Genomic DNA, 24,301 nt, shown 5'->3' on the forward strand with positions numbered 1-24,301 from the left:
GCAAGAAACAATCCTAACGCAATATCTATTTAAATAATTTAATCTGTTGAACTTAGATAAAGATAACATTAAAGAAGTATCCCTGCACCAAAAGATGAATGAACATCGAAACGTAAACAAAGAATTACTATCCACTCTAAGCGCATCATTCAATCACGTGACACAATGATGAAGCCAAGTGAATTTACAGTCGAAGAGAGATAATCCTGTAATGAGATAATGCAGTAAGTTAATCAGATTTCTCTGCCTTGCCTTTGTAAAGAAGAAGCGGGAAATCCAAGCTTAATTGATTGTCGTGCACATTTGAAGTCTACAGAGATGTTTGTTTTACTTTGTTTTAGAAAACTTGATTGTTTTTACTTGGAATCTGATGTTCTGATGGTTAGTATTAATTTGCATTTGTAGTCTTTCGTGTTTGTCTTGGGTTAGCAATGGATTGGAATGATCATTATTTCATTCAGCTGCATTTATTTAGTTTTGTCATGTATTAAACGACATCAGCAGATTTTGTATTTAAACCGAGAATGGCAGTTCCGTGAGATTCTTTTAGCCTCTTTCCATATACTAATATATGTGGGTTTGGTTAATGATGATAACATGCATAGATAACAGAAGTCACCATGGGAGTACGAGGGAGTAGGAGTGTTTGATTCCATAAATCAGTAAGTTCCATGTCAATGATTTGTTTTATGATGTACTGTGTTGTTGTTGTTGTTGTAATCGCTTGTATTATATGTGTGTTTTATATGCTTTAGCCATTTAATTTAATCTGCCACTGCACACGATTAAATCGTACCTGGTATAAGACTGTTTACGATGTTAACTTATAAATATGTTATTATTCATTATCTTATGGTTGTTTATATTTTCATGACGCTCCGATATTATATCTACCTTCGATAATGTTGAATATAGAGATATTGAAGAACACTGTGTTTGTTGTTTGAATTTTAACTGCTACATATGGTAACCTGGACATATAGACCCACCCTCGCTTAGGAATTACTAATGTTTTCTCATCTTAAAACCTGGAATGACCTAGAAAGCAACAATGATGAAAGTCTCATTGATCTCAATTATCACACAGTTTCCCTGCTTAAAACATCACGTGATAGCCCACGTGGGAATAACAAACGTGCTAAAGTGCTGACGAGTTACCTGACGATATAGAAATAGAAGAGAGTTGCTGACCATATAGACAATGAAGGAAAAAAGTTTTGAAATAAAAGATTTTATGCTAACTTTATATGATGTATATATATATCTACAATTGTTTGAAATTATTTAATTTTTCATCATTTTAATTTAGAAACCATTTCTCTTTAATCTGTTTTATTTTCGAAGTTGTTTTTTGAATAACAAGGCAAACATAGGCAAACTCTTTCTAATAAGTAAAGTTTGATTAGTATATATATATACTCATATGTAACACCATATGATGGAGTTCTGCTCGGATTGGTTACGTTCTCCATCATTGTTTGCCTTCTTACACAGCGACATTAACTTTATTGTCAATAAAATATTAATTTTTCATTTACCATCATGCTTCAATAAACCTGGGGCGGCCCCTATGGTTGATTTACACGCGGACTCTTAGATTCACTGTGCAACATATCAGCACCTTATTAATACACACATGATCGTAAATCATAATGGTGAAAACCCGTTTAAAACCCTGTTCATACAGCGTTATCAGCGCTTTGATTCTTATAAATATTCTTAAGCTTAACAGGCTTAAGTAGCTTATTTCAATTAGCCAAAATACATACTGAAAATGGTTTATTTTGATTATCATGATAAAAAAAACGTTCCTATCTAAAGTATAAAAACTCTTAAAGAAGTCAATATTACGCAAATTATTGAAATCAAAATTAGTGAGCTTAGCTTAATCCTGTTATAAGGGACAAAAGAAGTTTCGAGAAATTGGGGCCTGAAAGCAGAAAGTTAGCAGAAAGTAGTTGTGTACCATACTGATAGATATCAACCATTTACAAGATGTAGTTTGGTATTATTAACAGAAAAAAAGCAATTGTGAATAAGTCCTTCCTCGATAACTTTTGGTAAAATTCCTCTTTCAAACACATTAGTTTTAATTGTAAACAGTTACTTTCTCGGATAGGCTGACTAAAATGATTCTTCGTCAAAGACATAAGAAATGACATTTTTCAATTTTTATTGCTTTTCTACATACACCTTACTCAAAGTTTCTACAGAAAACAGCTACAAAGTATGGGCGATCAAGTGAAGAACAACATAATTAAAATACTCAGATCTACACAAACTATAAACCTCAATAACAAAGGGTTACACATGTAAACTCATCTTTCAAAAGGTTAAGGCTTGTCTCAAAAAAAGTATATCACAAAAGTCACATTCCTGCAAATATGTAAAACCAGCAGTATAAAAAACACAGCGGTTTAAGATTAGGTAAGCAAATAAGGGCCTAAATGGAACTCTTGGAAAAAACATATTCTATATTCCCTGACACATAAATCAGAACTTGCAGAATGCACATAACTGACAACACATGCATTTTGATTTAGTATCAAATCACTTGAAGCAGTATTTACAGTTGCAAGATTGATCCATGCATTATCAATTTGATGTGTTGCCAATGGTTATGCATTTCTAGTTCTGGGCTAGTATTTAATATTGTCTTAAATGGATCAAAAACGATGTAGTTAATCGGATTACAATGTACTTGTTATTAATAACTGACCAATAGAGTGAATGAAGTCAATGATGTATGACCATAACATTAACTCAATTAGTATATTGAATACCACCCCATAATTTATCTGTCAAGGTCTATGAATATGCTTAAGGTCAGTACAATTGAGGCCCTTAATTGCCCACCTATCCTCAAACCATAGTATATAGAAGTGGACAGAATTTTCATTGGTGTAACATATTACATTAATAATTTAATATCAATCGTTTAAAGAGAAATAATTGCGCATACTTCATATGAAGTATAATCTGCAATTTCCAATGACAATAATCTTTTTACTTGTAATTAAAAGCAATTGTTCACATTTAATGTGAACTACCCCCTTTAAATTAACAAACGGAATTTACAGGATTTTTTTTTAAATTCTTGCAGATTAATTTGATTTGATATGGTAAAAAATTGGGTGCAAAAGTATTGTACAAATGTACATGTTCTTGCAAAGGCAACTTTATGAATTGAAAACAATACATGAATACAATATAGTTTATAATTCATGACTGGTTTTATACTAACCAATAATACCATAATAAGCAAAAAGAAATTTCTCAAATTTAACCAACTCTTTCAAGTTATTTTGAGCAAGAGGTGTTTTGATTGAAAACAGTATATAATGATTAACAATATTGATCACATATACAGAGCAGCAAATCACAGAATCAATATCTTTAATTATATCATTAACACTTAAAATATCAAGATCATCCATTCATTTTTATCACAGACATTTGTAAACAAAAACAATCAAGCAGGGATATACAAGTATTACAGACAGTAGTTCATCCTTAGTAAATTGGAATAAATGGGAGGCCATTTTAACAACCAGAGAAAATTATGATAATTTATCATTCTTAAATGTATATTTAAAAACAAATAAGTTTGATGAAAAGTTATCTCTAGCATTTTTGAATATCCAAGTAAAAATTTTGAATGATGGCTTTGACCTTCTATTCATTCAAATTAATAGATACTTCGATATAATTTACTAAAGTCATAATCAAGTTAGTAAGGTTGCCATTGATAGTGTAATTAAACTGACTCAGTCAAACTAGTAAACTTTATTAGTGGTCAACGTTATCTGTTGTCTAATGAGAAGGAAGTATTTCTCAAGTTTTCCAATATTCTACTTCAATTAAAGCTAACTGCCACTATTTATTTTAATCGGATGAAGCGTGAGATATAAACAGTGGCGACTCCTAAACATAGCATCAAACCAAATATTTTTGTGAGTACATTCTAACAATATTTAACCATTACTTGTTGAATGACATCAAGTAGTACAAAGTCAGTTATTAAATCATGACAAAATTATGTTACAATATTCAAATAAACATTATTACAAAAGTCAAAATGTCGGATTATATGAACATGATGAAAAAATTCATTTCTATTTTTTACAATAATCAACAAACTATAACAGAGAACTAAAACAATATAAAACATAGCTGGTTATATAAAAAAGACCCTCATCCCTTCAACTATTGGTGTAGTTTGTTTAAAAAATCTTCTTGTCCAAATAAAAATCTGATTAATACAAAATGAGCAAGTGCTATGCAAAAAATTTAGAAGAATGAATGATATTTATTAGTGATTTTAACGCATGAATTTTTACGTTTTAAGCATTTGCAAGTTAGTTTTGTTAACTTAATTCAAAAAGCAAAGGTAATAATAAGTTGACCTAAGTTTTTACTTAATGTAACCCATCCATCATTAATTCCAAAAAAAATGCTACTCGGGTAAAGCTTATTTAAAAGTAACCAAATGTTAAGCATGAATGTTTTTAAACCTTTCAAAGAGAGCATCTTTATATAGACATTGTGTTATTTATAAAACAAACAAATAAAATTTCTATATAATTATGGTAAAATATTGTTTTATTGCCTCCCTTTTATATCATATCATTATAGTTCCAATATTATGCTGTTATTCATAAATGCAATCCATCCAAAATGTATATAATGATGAAACATAGAAATAATATCGAGATTAATTTCTAAAATGCGCTAACACTTCTTTTCGTCCTAATGATGGATGGCTTACCTTAAAAATGACAAGAATGATATGACTACCAATAAGCAGCTGCTAATATAATATAAAATCATACTAAGACTAGAACAAGGAAATTTAAAAACTAATGTATCAAAACTTAAACATATAAGGCAAAGCAAAATATTTTGAGCATTCCACACATTGTGTATCTTACAGTGCATGTCCTAATACTAGGTTAATAGATTAAAATTGATATCAAAGTATTAAATAAAACATACAAAAAATGGGAGTTGATGCATTGTTAAAATAGTGTTGGTTTCTTGTGTGTTTGATGATGTCCAAAACATTATGTGTGACTGTGTCTAAACAACACCAAGAGTGATAATTCCAATACAATTACATTAGTATTGTGTAACGGAACAAGCAGGCCTCCAAGCAAACATTGGCATCCATCTTTGTGGGTTTTTTTTTTAAGTCAAAATAGTGGCATAACATGACAATTATTAAAGTCAAAGTTATGGCCTTGCTAAAAACAGACCAGATAAAACTAGTTCTATCAAAAACAAGTGAGCAGCTATTTCTTTACCCATAAACCATTAACAGAGTCAAGGTAGACAATATGATTTGTAATGTACATGACTATCTACATCATTATAGGTTTCAATGTTCTATCCTAAAAAAAATAATATAAGGGTCTCATAAAGATAATATAAAAAATGAAACAAAAATATAATTGTACGTAATAAAACAAACTATTTCACTAAATCAAGCAATATCTTTCTTTTTTTAAAAACTGCAAGCATGACATTATGCTACAGCTTTAGATATATGACTCCTTGAAAAAAAATAGTGCTATTTTTATTTTAGGAAGTTTTATAAATCATACAATGATACGTCTAAAAATAGGTTTCTTGCATTTATTGGGCAGTGTCACAGCGTCAATTTTATCACAAATTTATTTAGCTTTATAAATTCAAAGCATCAATGATTAATTATTATTTGCTAAATAATAACTTAAAAATTATAGTATAAATAGCAAAAACAATTTCTCACGATTTTGTGTTTTTCATTACACAGTAACGCATGAAAAACATATGTTTAGAAAGGTACTTATTCTAACTGAAAACAAAACAAATAAGACACCATTCTTACTTAAACTGCTTCATTAAACTTAAGAGCAAAAATAAGGTTTAAATACTTAAGAACAATGAAAAAAGATACAGTTAATAATTATCACATAAATTGGAGTTACAAATCCAATTTTTCTACACCTTCAAGGTTTTTGACAAGGCAAAAATAAATCTAAGGGAGATAACAATATAGTTTTTCAGAATAGGTTACAGTCCACCATATATGGTAAATGTTGGTCACAAAACCACTAGCAGAGTGGCACAGCTTCAAACACAGACAGATGTCTATCTGTGACTGCAATACGGACATCTTTCCTCCGTTGACCTTCCTCTTCCAGTGCCTACACAATAAGAAGCAAATCAGAATTAAACATCACATGCAAATACATGTGTATAATGAAAGAAGAAAAGAGGCCACAGTTGGAACCACTTGAATGTGTATAAAAACAATAGCTGTCACAGAGACAGCGTGCCTGACTTTTTTGCCGCTTTTCAGTGTAAGGATTGAAAAGTTTTGGTGAAACATGCATGGATCACTGTTAGATTAGATTTCAATGCAATACATGATGTGCTGAGATATTAACATAAATGTGGTAACATGGAAAATTCTAACCAGAATTTTTAAGTCTAATAATAAAGGGCCATTATTTGTGAAATACAGTTATCTAACTTAGTAATTCAATTACATTGGGTGGTTGAATACCATTGTATTAAGTCTCAATGCAATACCTCAAGTAGTTGCTGAGATATTAACCTATGTGCGCTTGCATGCAAAACCTTAACCAAGGTGCGACACCGATGCCGACGCTCAGGTGAGTAGTATAGCTCTCCATATGCTTCAAATAGTCGAGCTAAAAATTATGTGAATGTAAACATGTGGATTCCTTTTTGAAAGCTATGTTATCAAGATATATGTATAGTTCATTATAAACAGGCCGTCTCACCCATGTTTCAGTTTTCTTTTTGGAAATAACTTACTTAAAATCTTATAACTGATTGCAACAATTTGTTACCGTAATCATCACTATTAAAACATTTAATCTAAGAGTTAAATTAGCCTACGGTACATGAAATTATAGATGTGTAAAGACGGGTTCTGTACAGAACTTTTAATTGCAACTTTAAATTTGATATGTTTACTACATTTATAAGACAATATAAAGCTAGTAGCATTACGCAACTTCCTCTTTTTTAAAAGTCTAAATACATAAAATCAATTTATTCAGTATTTTAACCACTAGCACTTCTTTCGACAATGTTAAATGACCAGAAATTAAATAACAACAATATGAACAAAGAATTATACGGTCAGTTAAAACACCCCTGACATTTCATTATAGTCATCCTGGGGCATACATAGGCATACTCTAGTATGCCCAGACATACATAACAAGTTTAGTTCCCCGGAAATGGCAAATGCTTAAATCTCATGATCAAGAATAAAATTAAGAATAGGTGTAAAATGCTTAAGAATGTTTTTTCGTATCTGCATTATTAGCTGTATTTTAAGGTATTTGAATTTTTTATATCAAATTCATTCTATTTGATCTGAAGAGAGTATTGTTTTGTTAAAATCTTTAAAAAACATAAAATTCAAATTTTATTTTCCAATTATAAAAAATATTTCAAGATATGGAACGCAGTGATTTTATTCATCATTACATGATATGAGTGACAACAGTAGAAGTACCCTCAGTGTAGAGTTTTAACAGTGTCATACCTGGAAGTGTTGTATGCGATGCATCTTGGCGTTGCGGTGCTGCTGATCCCGCATTGCGTTGCAGGCCTCCTCCTGATCAAGACGCTGCTGAACTGCGGTACACCTCACAGATGCATGCTGGGCCTTCACATCCTGTATAATGTACAACAGGCAATTGAAGTTATGAATGTTTATAGAGGATAATTGTTTGTTTCAGTGTAAGATCGTAATATATTGCACCAAGTGAGCACCAAAAGCTATATTTTGGGAGAGGTATAGCCATGAGTGAAATATTCATTTTTGGTGTTCAGGAGGTGAAATGCATTATAATCTTAAAATGAAACAAACATTTTTTTCTTTTTATTATATTTTTAAAAAAGATACCAAATAACATTTTACTGTTTTTCTTCTTTTCTAAGAAAGCATGCTTAATTGTATGCAAATGAAACATCATTTTGAAAATGACATCGTTGAATGTTTGTCCCGACCCTGTGCTTGCTCACGTATGATTTGGAATTGAAGGTGAGATAAAATTTCAAAACAGTAAAAAATATCAAAATGATATATAACTATCTGAAACAGTGATATATTGAAACAGTGAAATATCTTTTTTATTTCACTGATAAACCACTGGAAAGATAATATAAAAAAAAATATGTTTTTTTTTTGTGTGTATTCTATTATCTCAGCAGGTTTAATTAAGTTTGCCATCCATAAAAAAACAATAAGGACACAACTCATAATAATATGTTTGATAAGTTTATTGATTTTATATAGATGCACTATACAAATCATTTTCACCTTTCAACGATTTTAATATGTTAAATACTGATTTTATTTTGACTGTATTCTGAAGAAGTTTATGAAATGAATCAAACTGGAGTCCCATGTCTTTCATAAACATCAATCAGCTTCTGTCCTTAATGCTTGACCACTTTCCAACCCCATTAAAACTTACCGCCCTGCGTTGCTGTGTCTCCTCTATTTGTTTCTCCCGCTGTTGTTGTATATTCTCCCGTCTCTCTCGCCTCTGTTGCATTGCCTTAAGTCTTAGTTGCTCCCGATCAAGTTCCCGTTTCTGGTTCACCTCGATCTTCTCACGTATTTCCTTGCTGATGTATTTCTTCTGCTCCCTGGCCTGCTCAATCTGGCGCTGCTCCCGCACCTGACGATCCTGCTCACGCTGAAGCTGCCCCTAAACAGATAGAGAAAATGCCCAAAATGTAAAAGATGAGGACAGGATAAAAAACTACTTTGTTTTGTCTGAAACATCCCACATTATGCGTGTTTTTCTTGTTAATTACTTCATAACCACTTATTTCAAAAATGATTTTTATACGAATATGACCCCTGACCCCAATTTCTCTAAAATTTCTTAAGCGTAACAAGCATTATTATCTTGTTTAATTAATTAAGCCTTGAAATTTCTTACTTAATTTTGATATTACTAGTATATCTTTTTATTATCATGATTATCATAAAGATAAGTACCTCCTCAAGTCCAAAAACTCTTAAGAAAGTAAATATTACACAAATGACACCAAAACAAAAATAGTGCACTTAGCTTAATCCTGTTATAAGAGACTTAAGATGTTTCCAGAAATTGGGTCCTAGAAAAGCTAAGAGAGATTTCCAATCATAGATGTTTTTGCAATTTCTTGTTTAAGGCAGAACAAACTAATTAATTATGGCCAAATCAGAGAATTTCTTTCAATGATTCACAATGCATGAATTCCAACAATTAATTATTCTTCATATCAACGCTACTAAATGCTTTTTCTTTAATTTGTAATAGTAATAACTAAATGATTAAGAAGGGCAGAGTGAGCGAATTGATCGCGCCTTTTTAAGTCACCAAGATATAACACAATACATTTAAACAGTCTTAGATTATAAAGTGATTTCAGCAAGCGGGGAACCAAATTATAACATCTTGTCTGTTAAGTTGAAAAAACTGCAATCCCAAAGATAAATTGTCCATTATTGGAGGCCTGAAATGTTGGTTATAATCTAAAGAAACTTAAACACCACTATGCAACCCCCACATACTCTGATTCTTTCTCGGTGCTGGTCCTGCATGACCTCCGACATGTTGTCGTAGTTCTTTATGCGCATGTTCCATGCCTTCTGTCGCTGATCCTCACACCGCCTCCTGCAATTGGCAATTTGATATATTATACTCTATAGATTAAGCAATAAGAATCGCCCGGTGAATTTTTAATGTCCTAGGTGTGTGTGCAGACAAAGTTAATAATTATATTGCATATTGCTAAATAGGACCTTGACTCACTAAACCAAAACACTACAAGATTCATAAAGTGGTCAAACCAGTAAACTAAAATGAAGTTTTGTGGTACTAAATCAAACTGTTTTCAAGTTATTGTGCTCACAAAACACTCTTGACTGTGACCTTGACCTTTGAGCTACTAACCTCAAAACCAAAAGGAGTCATCTACTGATCAAGGGCAAACTTCTTTGAAATTTCATAGTCCTTATTCAAATGTTTTTTTGCAATTTTGTAGGCAAAGTTTTTATAACACTGTTGACTGTGATCTTGACCTTTGACCTCGAAATCAAGAGGGTTCATGTAATGGTCACTGGCAACCTACCACTGAAGTTTCATGGTCCTATATAAAACTAACCTCAATTTATTGTGCAGACGAAGTATTCAAAGCACTGTTGATTGTGACCTTGACCTTTGACCTATTGACCCTTAATACAATAGGGCTCACCAAGATGATCAGGGGTATCCTACCACTGAAATTTCATGGGTCTTGGTTTAACCATTCTCAAGTTATTGTGCGGACAAAACTTGGTCTACAAACAAACTGACCAGTTCAATAAGACTTAATGGACTTATGACACACAAGTGTGTAAGAAGTACTTCAGCTATAATTTCCAAGTACCCGGCAGAAAAAACTTGTTTCAAACAGGCAACCATGCAATCCTTATAGAAAAGGTAAAATAATCAGCTTAAAGCTGTGTTCAAAATAGTTGTGTTTCAACTAAAGCAATTTGACTATTAAAAGGACTCTGACACACTCTGTTTTTGCTTTGTTTTTAATCAGCCATTTTTCCATATCAAACAGTAACTGGCAGGTAAACATGTGAATAAAATTTTATAAATTAAGCCTAAATACAATCAATTCTCAAAAGCATTACTAACACTTTTTGAGAAAATAGTGCATTCTCTGTCACCTTTTAAAATAGTGATTAACAATAGACAATAGAATTTTAATGATGTTTTATCAATGAAACAAGCATTTCAATCACATTTCACACAAAACAATTATTTTTTAATGTCTGACCCTATAAAAGCACGACCTAGTCTCTTAAAATACAATCAAACTCGTGCCACTCACTTGAAGTCCCTCCTAAGTGATTCCTTCGTGTCAGCAGACATAGGGCGCACTGGGACTCTTTTGTTGCAATCACGGGGTGGGGGCGCAGTGGGGGCAGTGGGGGCACGGAGACACTTCTCCACACTGTTGCTGTAGTCGTGACGGGCGAATGGGTCAACATAATTGTACACAGGACTGGTCCACTCACCTACAGAATGTGATTTAATTTTTAAAAAACAACAGACATATGGCCAATTGTTAAGAATTTGTAAAGGTTAACAATGTTGTTAACATCATCATTGTTAACTTTCAAATATTTACTACTCTGGACACAAGAACATTCATTCACTTGTATCTGCAGTTTGTGTTATAAATATTGAAACAACTGATTCAGCTGTGTTTGCTTTATTTACATATATAAGCACATCATATTTTTGCGTAACAAAGTTAACAACAATGTGGTTAACAACGTTGATAAGTTTATCAAAGTTCTGAACAATGGCCCATTGTTTATCATTCATATTTTTAGCAATGGGGACATGGGTATTGCACGCATCACATCATCTTGATGTGTTGAAATCTGTCCATACATGAGAAAGTTCATGAGAAAGGTCGGGACATTACCACCAACCACCTATACCCTTTGTTCTTATATGCAGCATTCCAAAGTAAACAAACACTAACTTAGGTAGGGTTAGAGTTAATATTTACAAAGGTCAGATTTTCATAGCAAATCAGGCTATCAGGTTAATTTGTTCATAGCCTGGTCCCCATTTTCATTGCCATTGGTGATCGGGTGACCTGCCATTGGTGATCGGGTGACCTATAAATTCGCACATAATTAAGTATGACCTTGACTTTAGAGGTAGGGACAGGGATCCTGCATATGACACGTCATCTTTGGATGTACCTTGAAAAGGATAATCAACATTATCAGACTTTGTTCCTTTAGATACTTGCTTTTGAAATGTTTAAATTGATATATAACTCTTTGCATTAGATCAAATACTATGAGATACCCTTGCAAAGAACATCAGGACACTTTCTTAAGTTAACTACGTTGTTAATGTCATTATCCTTTATTTTTTCTGAAAGATTCATGGATACTTTTTATAATGCTCTGTAGTATTCCTAACAAGATTTGAAAACAAAGTTTAAGCTGTACTTGTTTTATTGAAATATATGAGCACATCATAGAATATATCAATTTTAAAAGTTAACAATGATGTTGTTAACCACTTTGTTAACTTTAACAAAGTACTGAACAATCGGCCCTTAGTTTGTCAAAATTAACAATACGATAATAGCAAGAGCATCACAAGCTGAGTCCAATGCTCGATCTTGGTTGATTATTTCAATAAATAAAGGGGCATTACTCAAGCATTATTCAAGTCAGACTTATGGCCCTTGAAACACAAATATTGTCAGTGGTAACAGGTTTAATAAATTTAATGAGAATATTTTGAGTTCTAATGACCAATGTTAAAAAAATCCACAAAGCCCACTTGCCACTGACAAAAGGGCTATGACAATACCCTGATTTATTTGATTTAGACAAGCTAAAAATAATTTTATTAAAAGCAGAGATTAGTCACCTTATCTGATATTCACTGAAATACAATGGAATATAAGCATTAAAATATATTTTACATTGCATTACATAAACCTATTGTTTGATTGTTCCAGAGGTTTAATAGTAGGTGTTTGGTTTTGAAATTTTTGTTTTTATTTTAAATACCAGTCATCAATTTAATAATGAAAATATGGCATTAACAGTACAAATAAAAACACAAAAAACATTATTTTCATAAACTGCAATAATATGATATTAGACTATGGCCATTATTCAAACATGTTTTTATATAATTGTAATGGGATAAGCTGAACTTCTCTATATTAATTTTCATGATACTGGCAAATAAAATATTTTGGAAGCAAAGTCCTTTGAAAGCATAAAATATATCCGAAGTATGAAAATGACAGTCTTGATTTGATTGAGTTTTAGTTGAGTAAGTGCCCCCTAGTTCTGGCTTAAGCATTCTTCTATTTTTAAGAATTAATAAGTAATATAAGATATTTAGCGTGATGGACCAGAAAATGAGTTATATACACTGTAAACAAGCACTTACATATGTATGGTGCCTTGTTCATATTGCGCGCCTCTAGGGGGGCCTCCAAGGCAGTCTCCCTGAATGGGCCCTTGTGGGCATTCACTATCGGCATGCCCGGGTCAGCACGCCAGTACTTCTTCCACTGTGGGCGTCGAGTCACAAGGCGGGAGGACGTACGCGGGCGCTCCAGTAGACTGGATTCTGTGTTCACGCCCTGCTCGCGTAGACATCGTGAGGTCAAGTCCTCTGGGTCACTAAAGTAACCATCTGAGACAGAAAATAATTATCATTGAAATTAATTTCACCTATTAATATACACTTACGAAGAAAATTCTATTACAAACAAGCTTATGTGGCCTTGCAAAATTATAATATAGAATAATTCACCTGCGATTTTGTAGAAATAAAGAACAAAATGCAAACGTAACAATTAAAATAATCTACCACTATGTTTTTGATCATTTATTTGATCATTAGCAAAGTTCAGCAAGCATTTTTCATTCAAATAATAGCTCATTGAAATAACATGCTTATTGGTAAATCAGATAACTTGAAAGAGAATATAACATGCGAAAATGTAATTGCATAACAACAAAGAAAAGAAACGAAAATTCATATTTTAAAAGCTTCCTTCATTCTGTTAAAACAATTTCATTGTCAAACGTCTAATATCGTTAGTGAATGGCATTCATTATATATAAAGGTTAAACATTGCTTGTACAACAAAAACCATTAATGACTTTAAATATACATCGATGAAAATACCAAATACATATATATATATAATAAAATCAAATAACCTAGTCCAATGAAAGAAATGTTAATTGGGCACCACATTATGATTAAACCATAATTATTAAATAAGCATTAATTACACCATATCTATGCTTTATATTAATGGTATATAATTATGATGAATTGTGTTGTATAATGATGAAAAAAAAAAATAATCAAAAAAAAAATAATCAAATAAAAAAACTATTATATCATAACCATAATTATTACACAATCCAAGTCAATGTAATTTTCAAAAGTGCATGTCCCTACCATGGAGAGTATCATCGTTCATTCTGCAGGCAGATCGATAGCTTGTCTCTTCTTTCTTCTCGGATACCTCATCACACTAAAAATTACCAAATAAATTGTCAGAATATGTGAGAAGCTTCTCTTTCCCATTCTCATTTATCAGAGGTTCCATTATGATAAATCTACAAATAGCACCATCACTATGGTGAACGAGGATGCTATTTCCTAGAGAGTGTCATAACAAGAAGTGTGAATTGGTGGTCTAATTGCTAAGAAAATGTAGATGTTTGTTGGTGAAAGACCGACAAATATCCTTGAAATACCAACAATATTGTCATTGAAATACCAACAATATTTTATTGCCACTGTCACAATAATAAAACAGTTCTGTTCTTAAATGTAATTGTTGAAAAGTATATGGCAATTCATGACAATGATGTCAAACAAGACAAAAAATGTTTGACCTTGATCTTTCACCAATCTGTATTGCATGATACATTTCTTATCTCATGGTGAACATTTGTGCCAAGTTATTTTAAAATCCCCCAATGCATGGCCTGAAGTTACTACAGCCAACTTGACATGCAAAAATAGAAAAAAGATTGACCAATGACCTTCAATGATTCTTATTATCTCTATGATAAATACCAATAACTTTTTTTTAAATGTTTTAAGATTTGATAGATTAAAATTTGTATCTTATGAACCAAAAATGAAATATGTAGGCTTGTACAAAGAACTTAACCTTTGGAGTCTGGAGTTTATGAGAGGTAAGTTTTCCTTAACTCAATTTCTCTAACAGTTACATTAGAAGCAGTTTCTCTTAGTATTTATTATTATGCAAATAATGTTGCCTATCAATTTACCTTTGAAGTTTCGTCAAAGCAGACAGTTTTTCGCAAACCAATTTCATCTTGTTTTTCCCGCTTTTTCAGCAGTCTCTCCCGGTCAATCTGGCTCAATATCAGCTCCTGGTATAAAAGAATTTAATAGATACATTGAGCGATAGTAAATCTTGATTTTTAGTTGAAATTTCACAGACAGATTTCAAAATCCACAGCTCCAGATAAAGTTCCTATTATAAATTACATTAATACAAATCAATATTTTTGAAGAATGCGATAGATTTTGAACTTCTGCGTATTACAAAAAACCTTGGATTTAGCACAAATGTCCTTTAAATTGAATGGAATGCTTATTGGCAAAAAACATATATTTCTATTCATATAGAAGAGTGAAGCGTAGCATATTCAAGGCCATGAATATGACCCTGTACAATTATACTTAAAGCTGCACTGTCAAAGATGGACAGTTTTGCACATAGGTCTGGAAACCAGTGTATAAGACTTCTGACAATAGATCAGATGACAGGGTTTCATATTTATGTTCTAAAATCGATGTTATATGCTGAAAAACTCATTTTTGTAGAGTGTTAGTAATGCTTTTAGCCATAAAATTTCAATTTTCAAAATGAATGTCAAAAAATTCTTTCTGATAATATGTCACCAGTATTGTTTTCCAGATATTTAAGCCAAAATTGTTTCATTCAAGACATAAATAATAAAAAAGTTTTTTAAAATGGTAAATCTTTGAGTGCAGCTAATTTATCCTTTCAATTTTAAGGAGAAATCAATAGGAGGAGTGTTTTCATATTTCAAGCCAATGATTTAGCACCAGTCATACTTAAGAACTTAAAATATTATGACTTTTTTTTACTTTTTGTTTCAGAATCAGCCGATTTGTGCATCCATGCATTCAATTCAGTCATATAAGATAACTCACTAAAGAACAGATCTCACTTGTTTCGAAAACTACCTAAAAACTTGTTTTTCTTAAAGCGTTAGTAACCCTTTTAGCCATAAAACATCAAATTTTGAATGTGTATACTGTATAATATGAAAAACTGTGATCTGATCTTTTGTCAGCAGTCTTATATCACTGGTTTCAAGACATTATAGCACTAATGGGTTCATTCAAAGATAAAAAATCAAAAACAGGGTCAAATCAGTCAATCCGTGAGAGTGCAGCTTTAAAGCAAGGTCATCACATAGGAGATTGCCATCTATGCAATAATGTGCATCTATATTACCCTTTCTTGTTCCCACTGCTGATCGAGCTCCTTCCTGCGTTCCTCCAGTCGTCGCTGCAAAACAGCCTCAACATCCTCCTGCGATCTTTTCTCACACTAAAATCACATAGAAACATAAGTGACAAAACATAATTTTTTATAATGGTACCTTAAAATAGCAATATTTAAGTCAATCAGTATAACAGTAAAAAAAAGCTGGACACACTGTTTCAATGTTTGCGTCAAGCACTCAAGGTATAGGAGGTTACTGTACCACATGAATTCTATTTACCAGTGAATCCTATTTTATCACAGTCAAAAACTGTTGGCTCTATATCTCAGGGACCAGCCAAAAAACTCCGAGCCTCCCATTGAAATTTAGACAAGCGGGAATGCTAACATCGAGTAAACTTAAATCGGTACTTTACATCAAGGTCGAGCCAACAAGGAAATTGAGCTAAGCAATATGGAACAAACAGGTTCAACTGTATTTCATTTATACTGGAAAATTAAATTTTTAAATATATATGTATAGCGCCACTCCCAAATTTCAAATATTTACTGCTGATTTTTTGTGCAGTAAAAACATTGTGTTGCAGGGGATTTTAGACAGAGGAGACAGGTAGGAAACACTAAAAAACATATTCTCCCTGGCTGTACATACCTTTTCCTTCTCCTTTTCCTCTTGCCACTGACCATACACCTCCTCCAGCCTTCTCTGGAGATCTTCAGGAAGTTTTCTCCCTTGTTCCCGACTTTTTTGGCACTCCTCGGAAAGTTGTCTCCCTTGGTCCCGTCTTTTCTGGCACTCTTCAGAAAGGTCTCTCCTTTGTTCTCGCCTTCTCTGGCACTCTTCAGAAAATTCCCTCCCTTCCTCCATCACCTTTCTACTTTCCTGTTCACACTTTCTGGTTCCCTTTTCATTTTCTTTTTCATCCAGTAACAATTTGTGCTCCAGAAGCTGGGAAGCAATCTTGTCATCAAGTTGCTGCTGGGTGATACTTGTTCCTGTCGAGAAAATAGCCAATGAGATACATTATAGACGTAATGTTTTCTGTTTGATAAATAAAAAACACACTTTAGATAATTGCTTTCAAACTCTGAAGGTTGTTGGATCTGCTACACATATGCGTATTGTAATCTGTGAACTAATAGTTTCATGTCCATACTTGAACAGTTTTTGATTTATCACTAATTTCTTAGTTTCAGCTTTTTACATTATGACAGTGCTGTAGATGCTGACAGTGCTGCTGACAGCAGCAAGGGCAAAGTAAATACTTCAATGTTCATCAGTGAAGTTGTTAAGATTTGAAAAACATACCTGGTACAACTTGTTTCTTTTCAACAGTCTCACTGACACAAGCCTGCTTTTCTATGCCCTTTTTAAGAATGAGGGGGTAAGGTGGATGGAATGGATAGCGCCAGGGACCTCCACGCCTCTCAACAACCATGGGGTCATAGTCAAAACACAGCGGGTCAGCCATATCATAGTCCCTAGGGTCTGCTGTGGGCCCTGAGGTTGGGTAGCCTGGAATGTAAAATTGTTTTAATGAGAAATTTCTATACTGAAAGAATGGTGGATGATCTTCAGATTGCATGGAAATCTTTTGCAAGCAATGATGGATGATTCACAGTTTTTTTATAGAGGACATGAAAGCTTGACACCACTGACATAAAAAGGGCTTCAGCTTACATACTTCATATCATTTGGTAAAAATCATTCAGTGCCTTTTGCCAATCTTAACCAACTTATGTCTAGCCGCAGTTGAACAAAAATAGAATATTAAATGAAAAATTAAAAAATTGGAGCAATAAGATTTGGATAAGGCCAAGCCAGAATCAGAATCTGATGTTATTTTTCCTTTAAAAAATAACTCACCCTGTTTTGACTGTTCTGGGTAGCGTTCCTCAGACATGAGAGATTCCCGAGCCTCACGCGGCATCTTTAACTCAAGCGTGATTCTCTCAAACACCTCCTTTGGGATCCAGATTGATGTGTCGACGGGAACGCTTGAAACCTTGCCATTCGTGAAACTGACTGTGATTGCTTTGTCATCTGGACCTACATGTATGAAAGGTATATTTTGGTTATATAAGGCCAAAATAAATAATACCCTGTTTGGCCCTACCAGACACACATTTTGAGGGTTGGGGTACAAAGGTATGTTGGTTTGTTTGATGTTGTTGCATTTTTACTTACTTACCATTAAAGCTGCACTCTCATCAATTGACCTCTTTGTCATTTTTTTTTCATTTTTGGTCTCAGAATCAGCTGAATTAAATTTGGCATTTATAGCTAGAATTCAGTCAATATAAGAAGAACTCACAATAGAACAGATCTCAATTGATTGGTAAACTGCCAAATATTTTCATTTTCCTTTAAAAGCGTTAGTAACACTTTTAGCCACAAAACATAAATTTTCGAAAGTTAATATGAAAAACTGCTATCTGATCTTTTGTTAGCAATAATATCTTATGTCACTGGTTCTCAGACATTTACGCAAAAATCAGCCCATTCCAAGACAAAATATATAAAAAAAGTTGTCAAACCAGTCAATCTATCAGGGTGCAGCTTTAATGACATACATGTAATTAAAAATCAAATATGTACACTGAAGAGGCTTCAACACTTTTGGGTCGCCAGTTTTTTGTGACACATTCGGGCAGGACCAATCAAAGCATTTATTATTTGTAGCATGTTCAGAAAAGGATATTCTAATTTGAGCATTCTTCTTCCTCTTGTCAAGAAGTGTTTTCTATCAAATGGCTTTATGACAGGACTTTTTGAACAATAAATATGATTTGTCTTAAAAGTTTAATAATAGCATGTAATAAACTAATATTCTGATTATAATAACTTAATGGAAGATCAGAATTTCTTCTATAAAAGTTCAGAGACTCTAAACCCCTCCCATCAGGCAAAAGACCTTGAAAGTACCGGTAGACAAGAAAATGGAAGCTCAGAAAGTGGATGTATACGCCTGTCTCTGCTAAACTCCATTAATCAAGGGGCAAAACTCAAGAAGTATAAGCTAGAGTTATCAGACTTGCCGATCAAATGTACATATGATATGCCGCTTGCTTTTTTTCGGAAGTTGTACAGATAATCACATTGGCTACTGTGGAATTTACCGCCATGACGCAATCTCTTCCACAAAAAAATGCATGGTTGGCAGTGTAGTCTGTGAGATCAGTTTACTTGCTGATAAAAAAAATTCTTAGTTTTCAAGATATGACAGAAACATTAATCATGATAATGACTCCCCAGTCAGACGACACTCGAGAGCTATGACAATACCTTGACTCATGAAAAACTTTCAAACTTAAGCTGCACTCTCACAGATTGACCGTTTTCACAACCTTTTTATGCTTTGTCTAGGAATGAGCAAATTTTTGCGTAAATGTCTGAAAAACAAGTGATATAAGACTAACTGACAAAAAATCAGATCCCAGTTTTTCATATTTACGTTCAAAATTTGATGGTTTAATTATGGCTAAAAGTGTTACGCTTTTAAGAAAAACATTTTTTCGGCAATTTTCAAAAGAAAATTGACATCTGCTCTATTATGAGTTATCTTATATGACTAAATTGAAGGCACTTATTATACAGATGCCAAAAGCAGCTAATTCTGAGACGAAAATTTAAAGAAAAGTCAAAACTGTCAATCTGTGAGAGAGTAGATTTAAAAGACTGCACAGTATAAAACCAATCAAAGGGCAAAAGCGCCTAAGAGAATTCCCCAAACCGTTATTATTTATTAGTAACTTAAAAAGCTCTTTGCGGAAGGAAGAAAAGAGTTTCAAATTGCATGCTTTAAAAATTAAGAAAGTTTTTATTCTGATTTTTCCGATTCTTTGCATACTTAAACTATGTTTTTATATATCATTCAAGTCTTCTTTTTATATGTTAAGCTGCAATAAATAGTATCAAAATAGATTTGCAAAGAAATGATCGCTTTTGAATTGTTTAAGGTCAGCAAAGTTGAAAATCATTGTCAGTGTACTATTATGTTATAATATACATCACTCTTTTAAACAGAAATATTGTATTTGCATAAATTTCATACATTTCAAAGACTTCAAAGTGTATTGAACATCAATACCAAAATCACTATTTGCACTGAACATTTTATCAATAGAAATAAATGTTTGTTTAAAAAGTTGGAAGTTTTTCAACTCCATGTAAAATAGTGGCTATTATAACAGAGTCCTGAATTCGCTTAAGAAAAATACATATTAGACAAAAAAAAACATTATATATATATAAACAATAACTATGTGAATTGTAAATTTAACAAAACATTATCATATAGTTCGGGCAATTGTTCGGAACTTTGTTAAAGTTAACAACATTGTTAACATCATCATTGTTAACTTTAAAATCCTAACTGCTCTGAAAAGTTCATGGTCACACTTGTGATCTGCAGTATTTCTTACAAGATTTGAGACAACAGAACTGTTTCAACTTAAGTTAGCACATCATAACATATTTAACCTTTTTCAGTTAACGACGATGCTGTTAACAGTGCTGTTAACTTCAACAAAGTTCTGAACAATCGACCAATTCTTGTATAAATATTTGATGCATGCATTAATGTACCAGCAGCCATTTATATAAAACTTGGATACATTTCCACAGGTCATCTTCATGCATGTTTACCCTTTTAAATGATTTCATTGGTTAATATTGATACTTGGATAAATATTGACCAATCAACGAATACTTCGGCCAGCTATATCCAAACCAAAGACTTTACCAGTTTTATGCAATTGGCTTGATTTGATTTATAACAATGTTCATGCAATCCAAGATGTTATCGTCACCTTAGTGCAATAACTCAATAACTACATACAGAAATAGAAGCAGATATTGGGTTATTGCACTAAGGTGACGTAATGTTAAATTTTAATGAACCCACCCTAATTTTGGTATCTTTTGAAAGAGTATTGCTTAATGTTAAGTATTTTTATGCTAAATGATTACTCAAATGTAAAACAAATGACTGAAAGAACTTAATCAACAGACAAATTTAAAGCAGTTTGTAATAAATTTCATAATTATTAAATATATAACAAGAGCTGTCACAGTATGTGACGAATGCCCCCGATTGTGACATTGACCTATGAACAAGGTCAGTACATGAAAAGTTGATCTTGCCTTTACATGTCAAATACATATGGCAAGTTATTTTAAATTGCCTCTAAACATAAAAAATACCACCTTTAGTTGACAACCGACACTGTTATGTCCTTATATATGCAGCATTCCGTTGTGAATAAACACCCAAGTGTGACCCTGACCTTAGAGATAGGGACACGGGTCTGTCATGCGACACATCGTCTTGGTATGTGGAACACATGTGGCAAGTTATTTTAAAATCTGTCCATACAAGGGAAAGTTACAGCCCGGACATGACAACCTATACACTATATCTTTATATGCAGCACTCCGTTGTGAATAAGCACTTAAGTGTGACCTTGACCTAAGAGGTAGGGACACGGGTCGTGCACGCAACACGTCGTCTTGGTATGTGGAACACATGTGGCAAGTTATTTTAAAATCTGTCCATACAAGGGAAAGTTACAGCCCGGACAAAACAACTTATAATCTTTGTCCTTATATGCAGCACTCCGTTGTGAATAAACACTAAGTGTGACCTTGACCTTTGAGGTAGGGACACGGTTCTTGCACGCGACACGCCGTCTTGGTATGTCAAACACATGTGGCAAGTTATTTTAAAATTTGTCCATACAAGGGAAAGTGACAGCCCGGACACGACAACCTATACTCTATGTCCTTATATGCAGCACTCCATTGTGAATAAACACCCAAGTGTGACCTTGACCTTAGAGGTAGGGACACCGGTCATGCACGCGACACATCGTCTTGGTATGTGGAACACATGTGGCAAGTTATTTTAAAATCTGTCCATACATGAAAAAGTTACAGCCCGGACACGACAACCTATACTCTATGTCCTTATATGCAGCACTCCGTTGTGAATAAACTCTAAGTGTGACCTTGACCTTAGAGGTAGAGGCATGGTTCTTGCACGCGACACGTCGTCTTGGTATGTGGAACACATGTGGCAAGTTATTTTAAAATCTGTCCATACAAGGGAATGTTACAGCCCGGACACGACAACTTATACTCTATGTCCTATATGCAGCACTCCATTGTGAATAAATACTTAAGTGTGACCTTGACCTTTGCGGTAGGGACACGGGTCTTGCTCGCGACAGGTCGTCTTGGTATGTGGAACACATGTGGCAAGTTATTTTAAAATCTGTCCATACAAGGGAAAGTTACAGCCAGGACACGACAACTTATACTCTATGTCCTTATATGCAGCACTCCATTGTAAATAAAGACCCAAGTGTGACCTTGACCTTTGAGGTAGGGGCACGGGTCTTGCACGCGACACGTCGTCTTGGTATGTGGAACACATGTGGCAAGTTATTTTAAAATCTGTCCATACAAGGGAAAGTTACAGCCCGGACACGAGATATTGAGCCGGACACACTGACGGACGGAAGGACGGACGGACGGACGGACGGACGAACGGTGCGATTTTAATATTCCCACCTTCCGGGGCATAATAACTGAAATCGGAATGCAAAAATTTCTCAATCTGAGACAAAAAATAAAAAAAATGTCAAAACTGTCAATCTGTGAGACTCACTGTGCAGCTTCAACTGTTTTTATTAAACCCTTTCATAATATTGACACCAAAACAATATAGGGAAACCATAAATCAAAATTGTACATCAGATCACTTAAATGATGTTTACCATGCACATGTAATTAATTTTACACAGGAAAAAAGCATTAAAACATTAGGACACAATATCTATAGCTTTCTAACAATTAAAAACACAACATAGATTGACTCAATATTTTAAGTACTTTCTTTAAGGTCAAATTACCAGTAATGTTACAAATTGTAAAAGTCAAATAAAAAAGTAATTCCTTCTATTTTATTGGTAAGCTTTTTTTTAATTCAATGATATTTTTTTATCTTGTGATACAATAAAATACCAATTAAAGCTAAATTTAAAAAAAAGATGGAATGTCCATTTTATATCATTTTGTAATATGAACAAACTATACAGCTAAAAGTGTTACCAGTAAGTCTGTTATATAATTAAGTTCATTATGACCTATGCAAATAAATCAAGTGTGTCATTTAATCTCATTTCATTTACTTAAGATTATAGCTTATATTAATTCTTAGCTGACAGGTCGATAAAACCCCCCAAATAAATTACCTATAATTTGCATTATTTATGATAATGGCGCAGTACATATTAATGGAGTCCTGCACCCCAAGCAAATGGCAACACTTCTCTGTTGATTTTCTGTTGAAAAAGGGGCATAACCCAACAAATATTAATTCCAGGGTTAAGGGCCTTGCTTGTACAATTATGTATTTGTGGCTTAAGCAACATGTGTACCAAGTTTGTATTTAACCCAAATATTTTAACCAAGTTTTGCACACTAACTACGCTGATGCCGATGATGATAACATTATGCCTGGAGGCCATGATAACACCTTAACTGTTTTACTTCGAGCTTAAAGGAATATAAATTCATTGTAGTTAAATAGCAAAAACAATTTCATAAACAACTAACTACTTCAGGGATGTAAAAAGGATAACATTTTAGTTCTCTCTTTTTTTCAATGATATTAAAGGAATTAAGATAATTACGTAAACAAGTCTTTTAAAGCAGCTTTCTCACAGATTGATTGCTCTGACAACTTTTTATTTTGGTCTTGGAATGAGCTTTTTTTTGCTTAAATGGCTGGAACCCAGTGATATAAGACTGCTGACAAAATAGCAGATTGCAGTATTCATATATTCGTTCCAACTGGATGTTTAATAGTTAAAAGCATTACTAATGCCTTAAGAAAAATTAAAAAAAAATCAGTTTTCCAAACAATTAAGATCTGTTCTATTGTTGGTTATCTTATATGGCTGAATTGAAGGCATATTGATGTCAAAATCAGCTGATTCTAGGACATTTTTTTTAAAAATGTCAAAACTTTCAATCTGTGAGAGTGCAAATTTAAGTAACAGTTTGTATTAAGGGAAGATTGAATGGAACCAAAGCAGTGAAAAAGAACAGCCTGCACCAGAATGATCAAGTTACTTTTACACCCCAGATGATTGCTTTAAAGAGTAAAATCTGTCTAGTAAACTTTTCTAG

The 24,301-nt window shown here is 33.0% G+C and overlaps 1 protein-coding gene across 3 annotated transcripts in view; it reads right to left on the reverse strand.

Annotated features, from left to right (window-relative positions):
- Nucleotides 1-2,156: 2,156 nt before the first annotated feature.
- The window catches only part of LOC128239049 (uncharacterized), a 30,722-nt gene continuing 8,577 nt past the window's right edge, over nt 2,157-24,301 (reverse strand). For all 3 annotated transcript variants that reach the window (XM_052955486.1, XM_052955484.1, XM_052955485.1), the window contains 12 exons: nt 17,972-18,154; nt 17,414-17,620; nt 16,757-17,100; nt 16,114-16,209; nt 14,891-14,995; nt 14,046-14,121; nt 13,017-13,265; nt 10,909-11,095; nt 9,596-9,698; nt 8,505-8,741; nt 7,568-7,699; nt 2,157-6,188 (listed from right to left, as the gene is read on the reverse strand). In XM_052955486.1, coding sequence (XP_052811446.1) covers nt 6,096-6,188; nt 7,568-7,699; nt 8,505-8,741; nt 9,596-9,698; nt 10,909-11,095; nt 13,017-13,265; nt 14,046-14,121; nt 14,891-14,995; nt 16,114-16,209; nt 16,757-17,100; nt 17,414-17,620; nt 17,972-18,154 — 2,012 coding nt within the window. In that variant the 3' untranslated portion in view covers nt 2,157-6,095. The remainder of the gene's footprint in view (nt 6,189-7,567; nt 7,700-8,504; nt 8,742-9,595; nt 9,699-10,908; nt 11,096-13,016; nt 13,266-14,045; nt 14,122-14,890; nt 14,996-16,113; nt 16,210-16,756; nt 17,101-17,413; nt 17,621-17,971; nt 18,155-24,301) is intronic.

The sequence above is a fragment of the Mya arenaria genome, chromosome 6, assembly GCF_026914265.1.
Source record: "Mya arenaria isolate MELC-2E11 chromosome 6, ASM2691426v1".
Lineage (NCBI taxonomy): Eukaryota > Metazoa > Mollusca > Bivalvia > Myida > Myidae > Mya > Mya arenaria.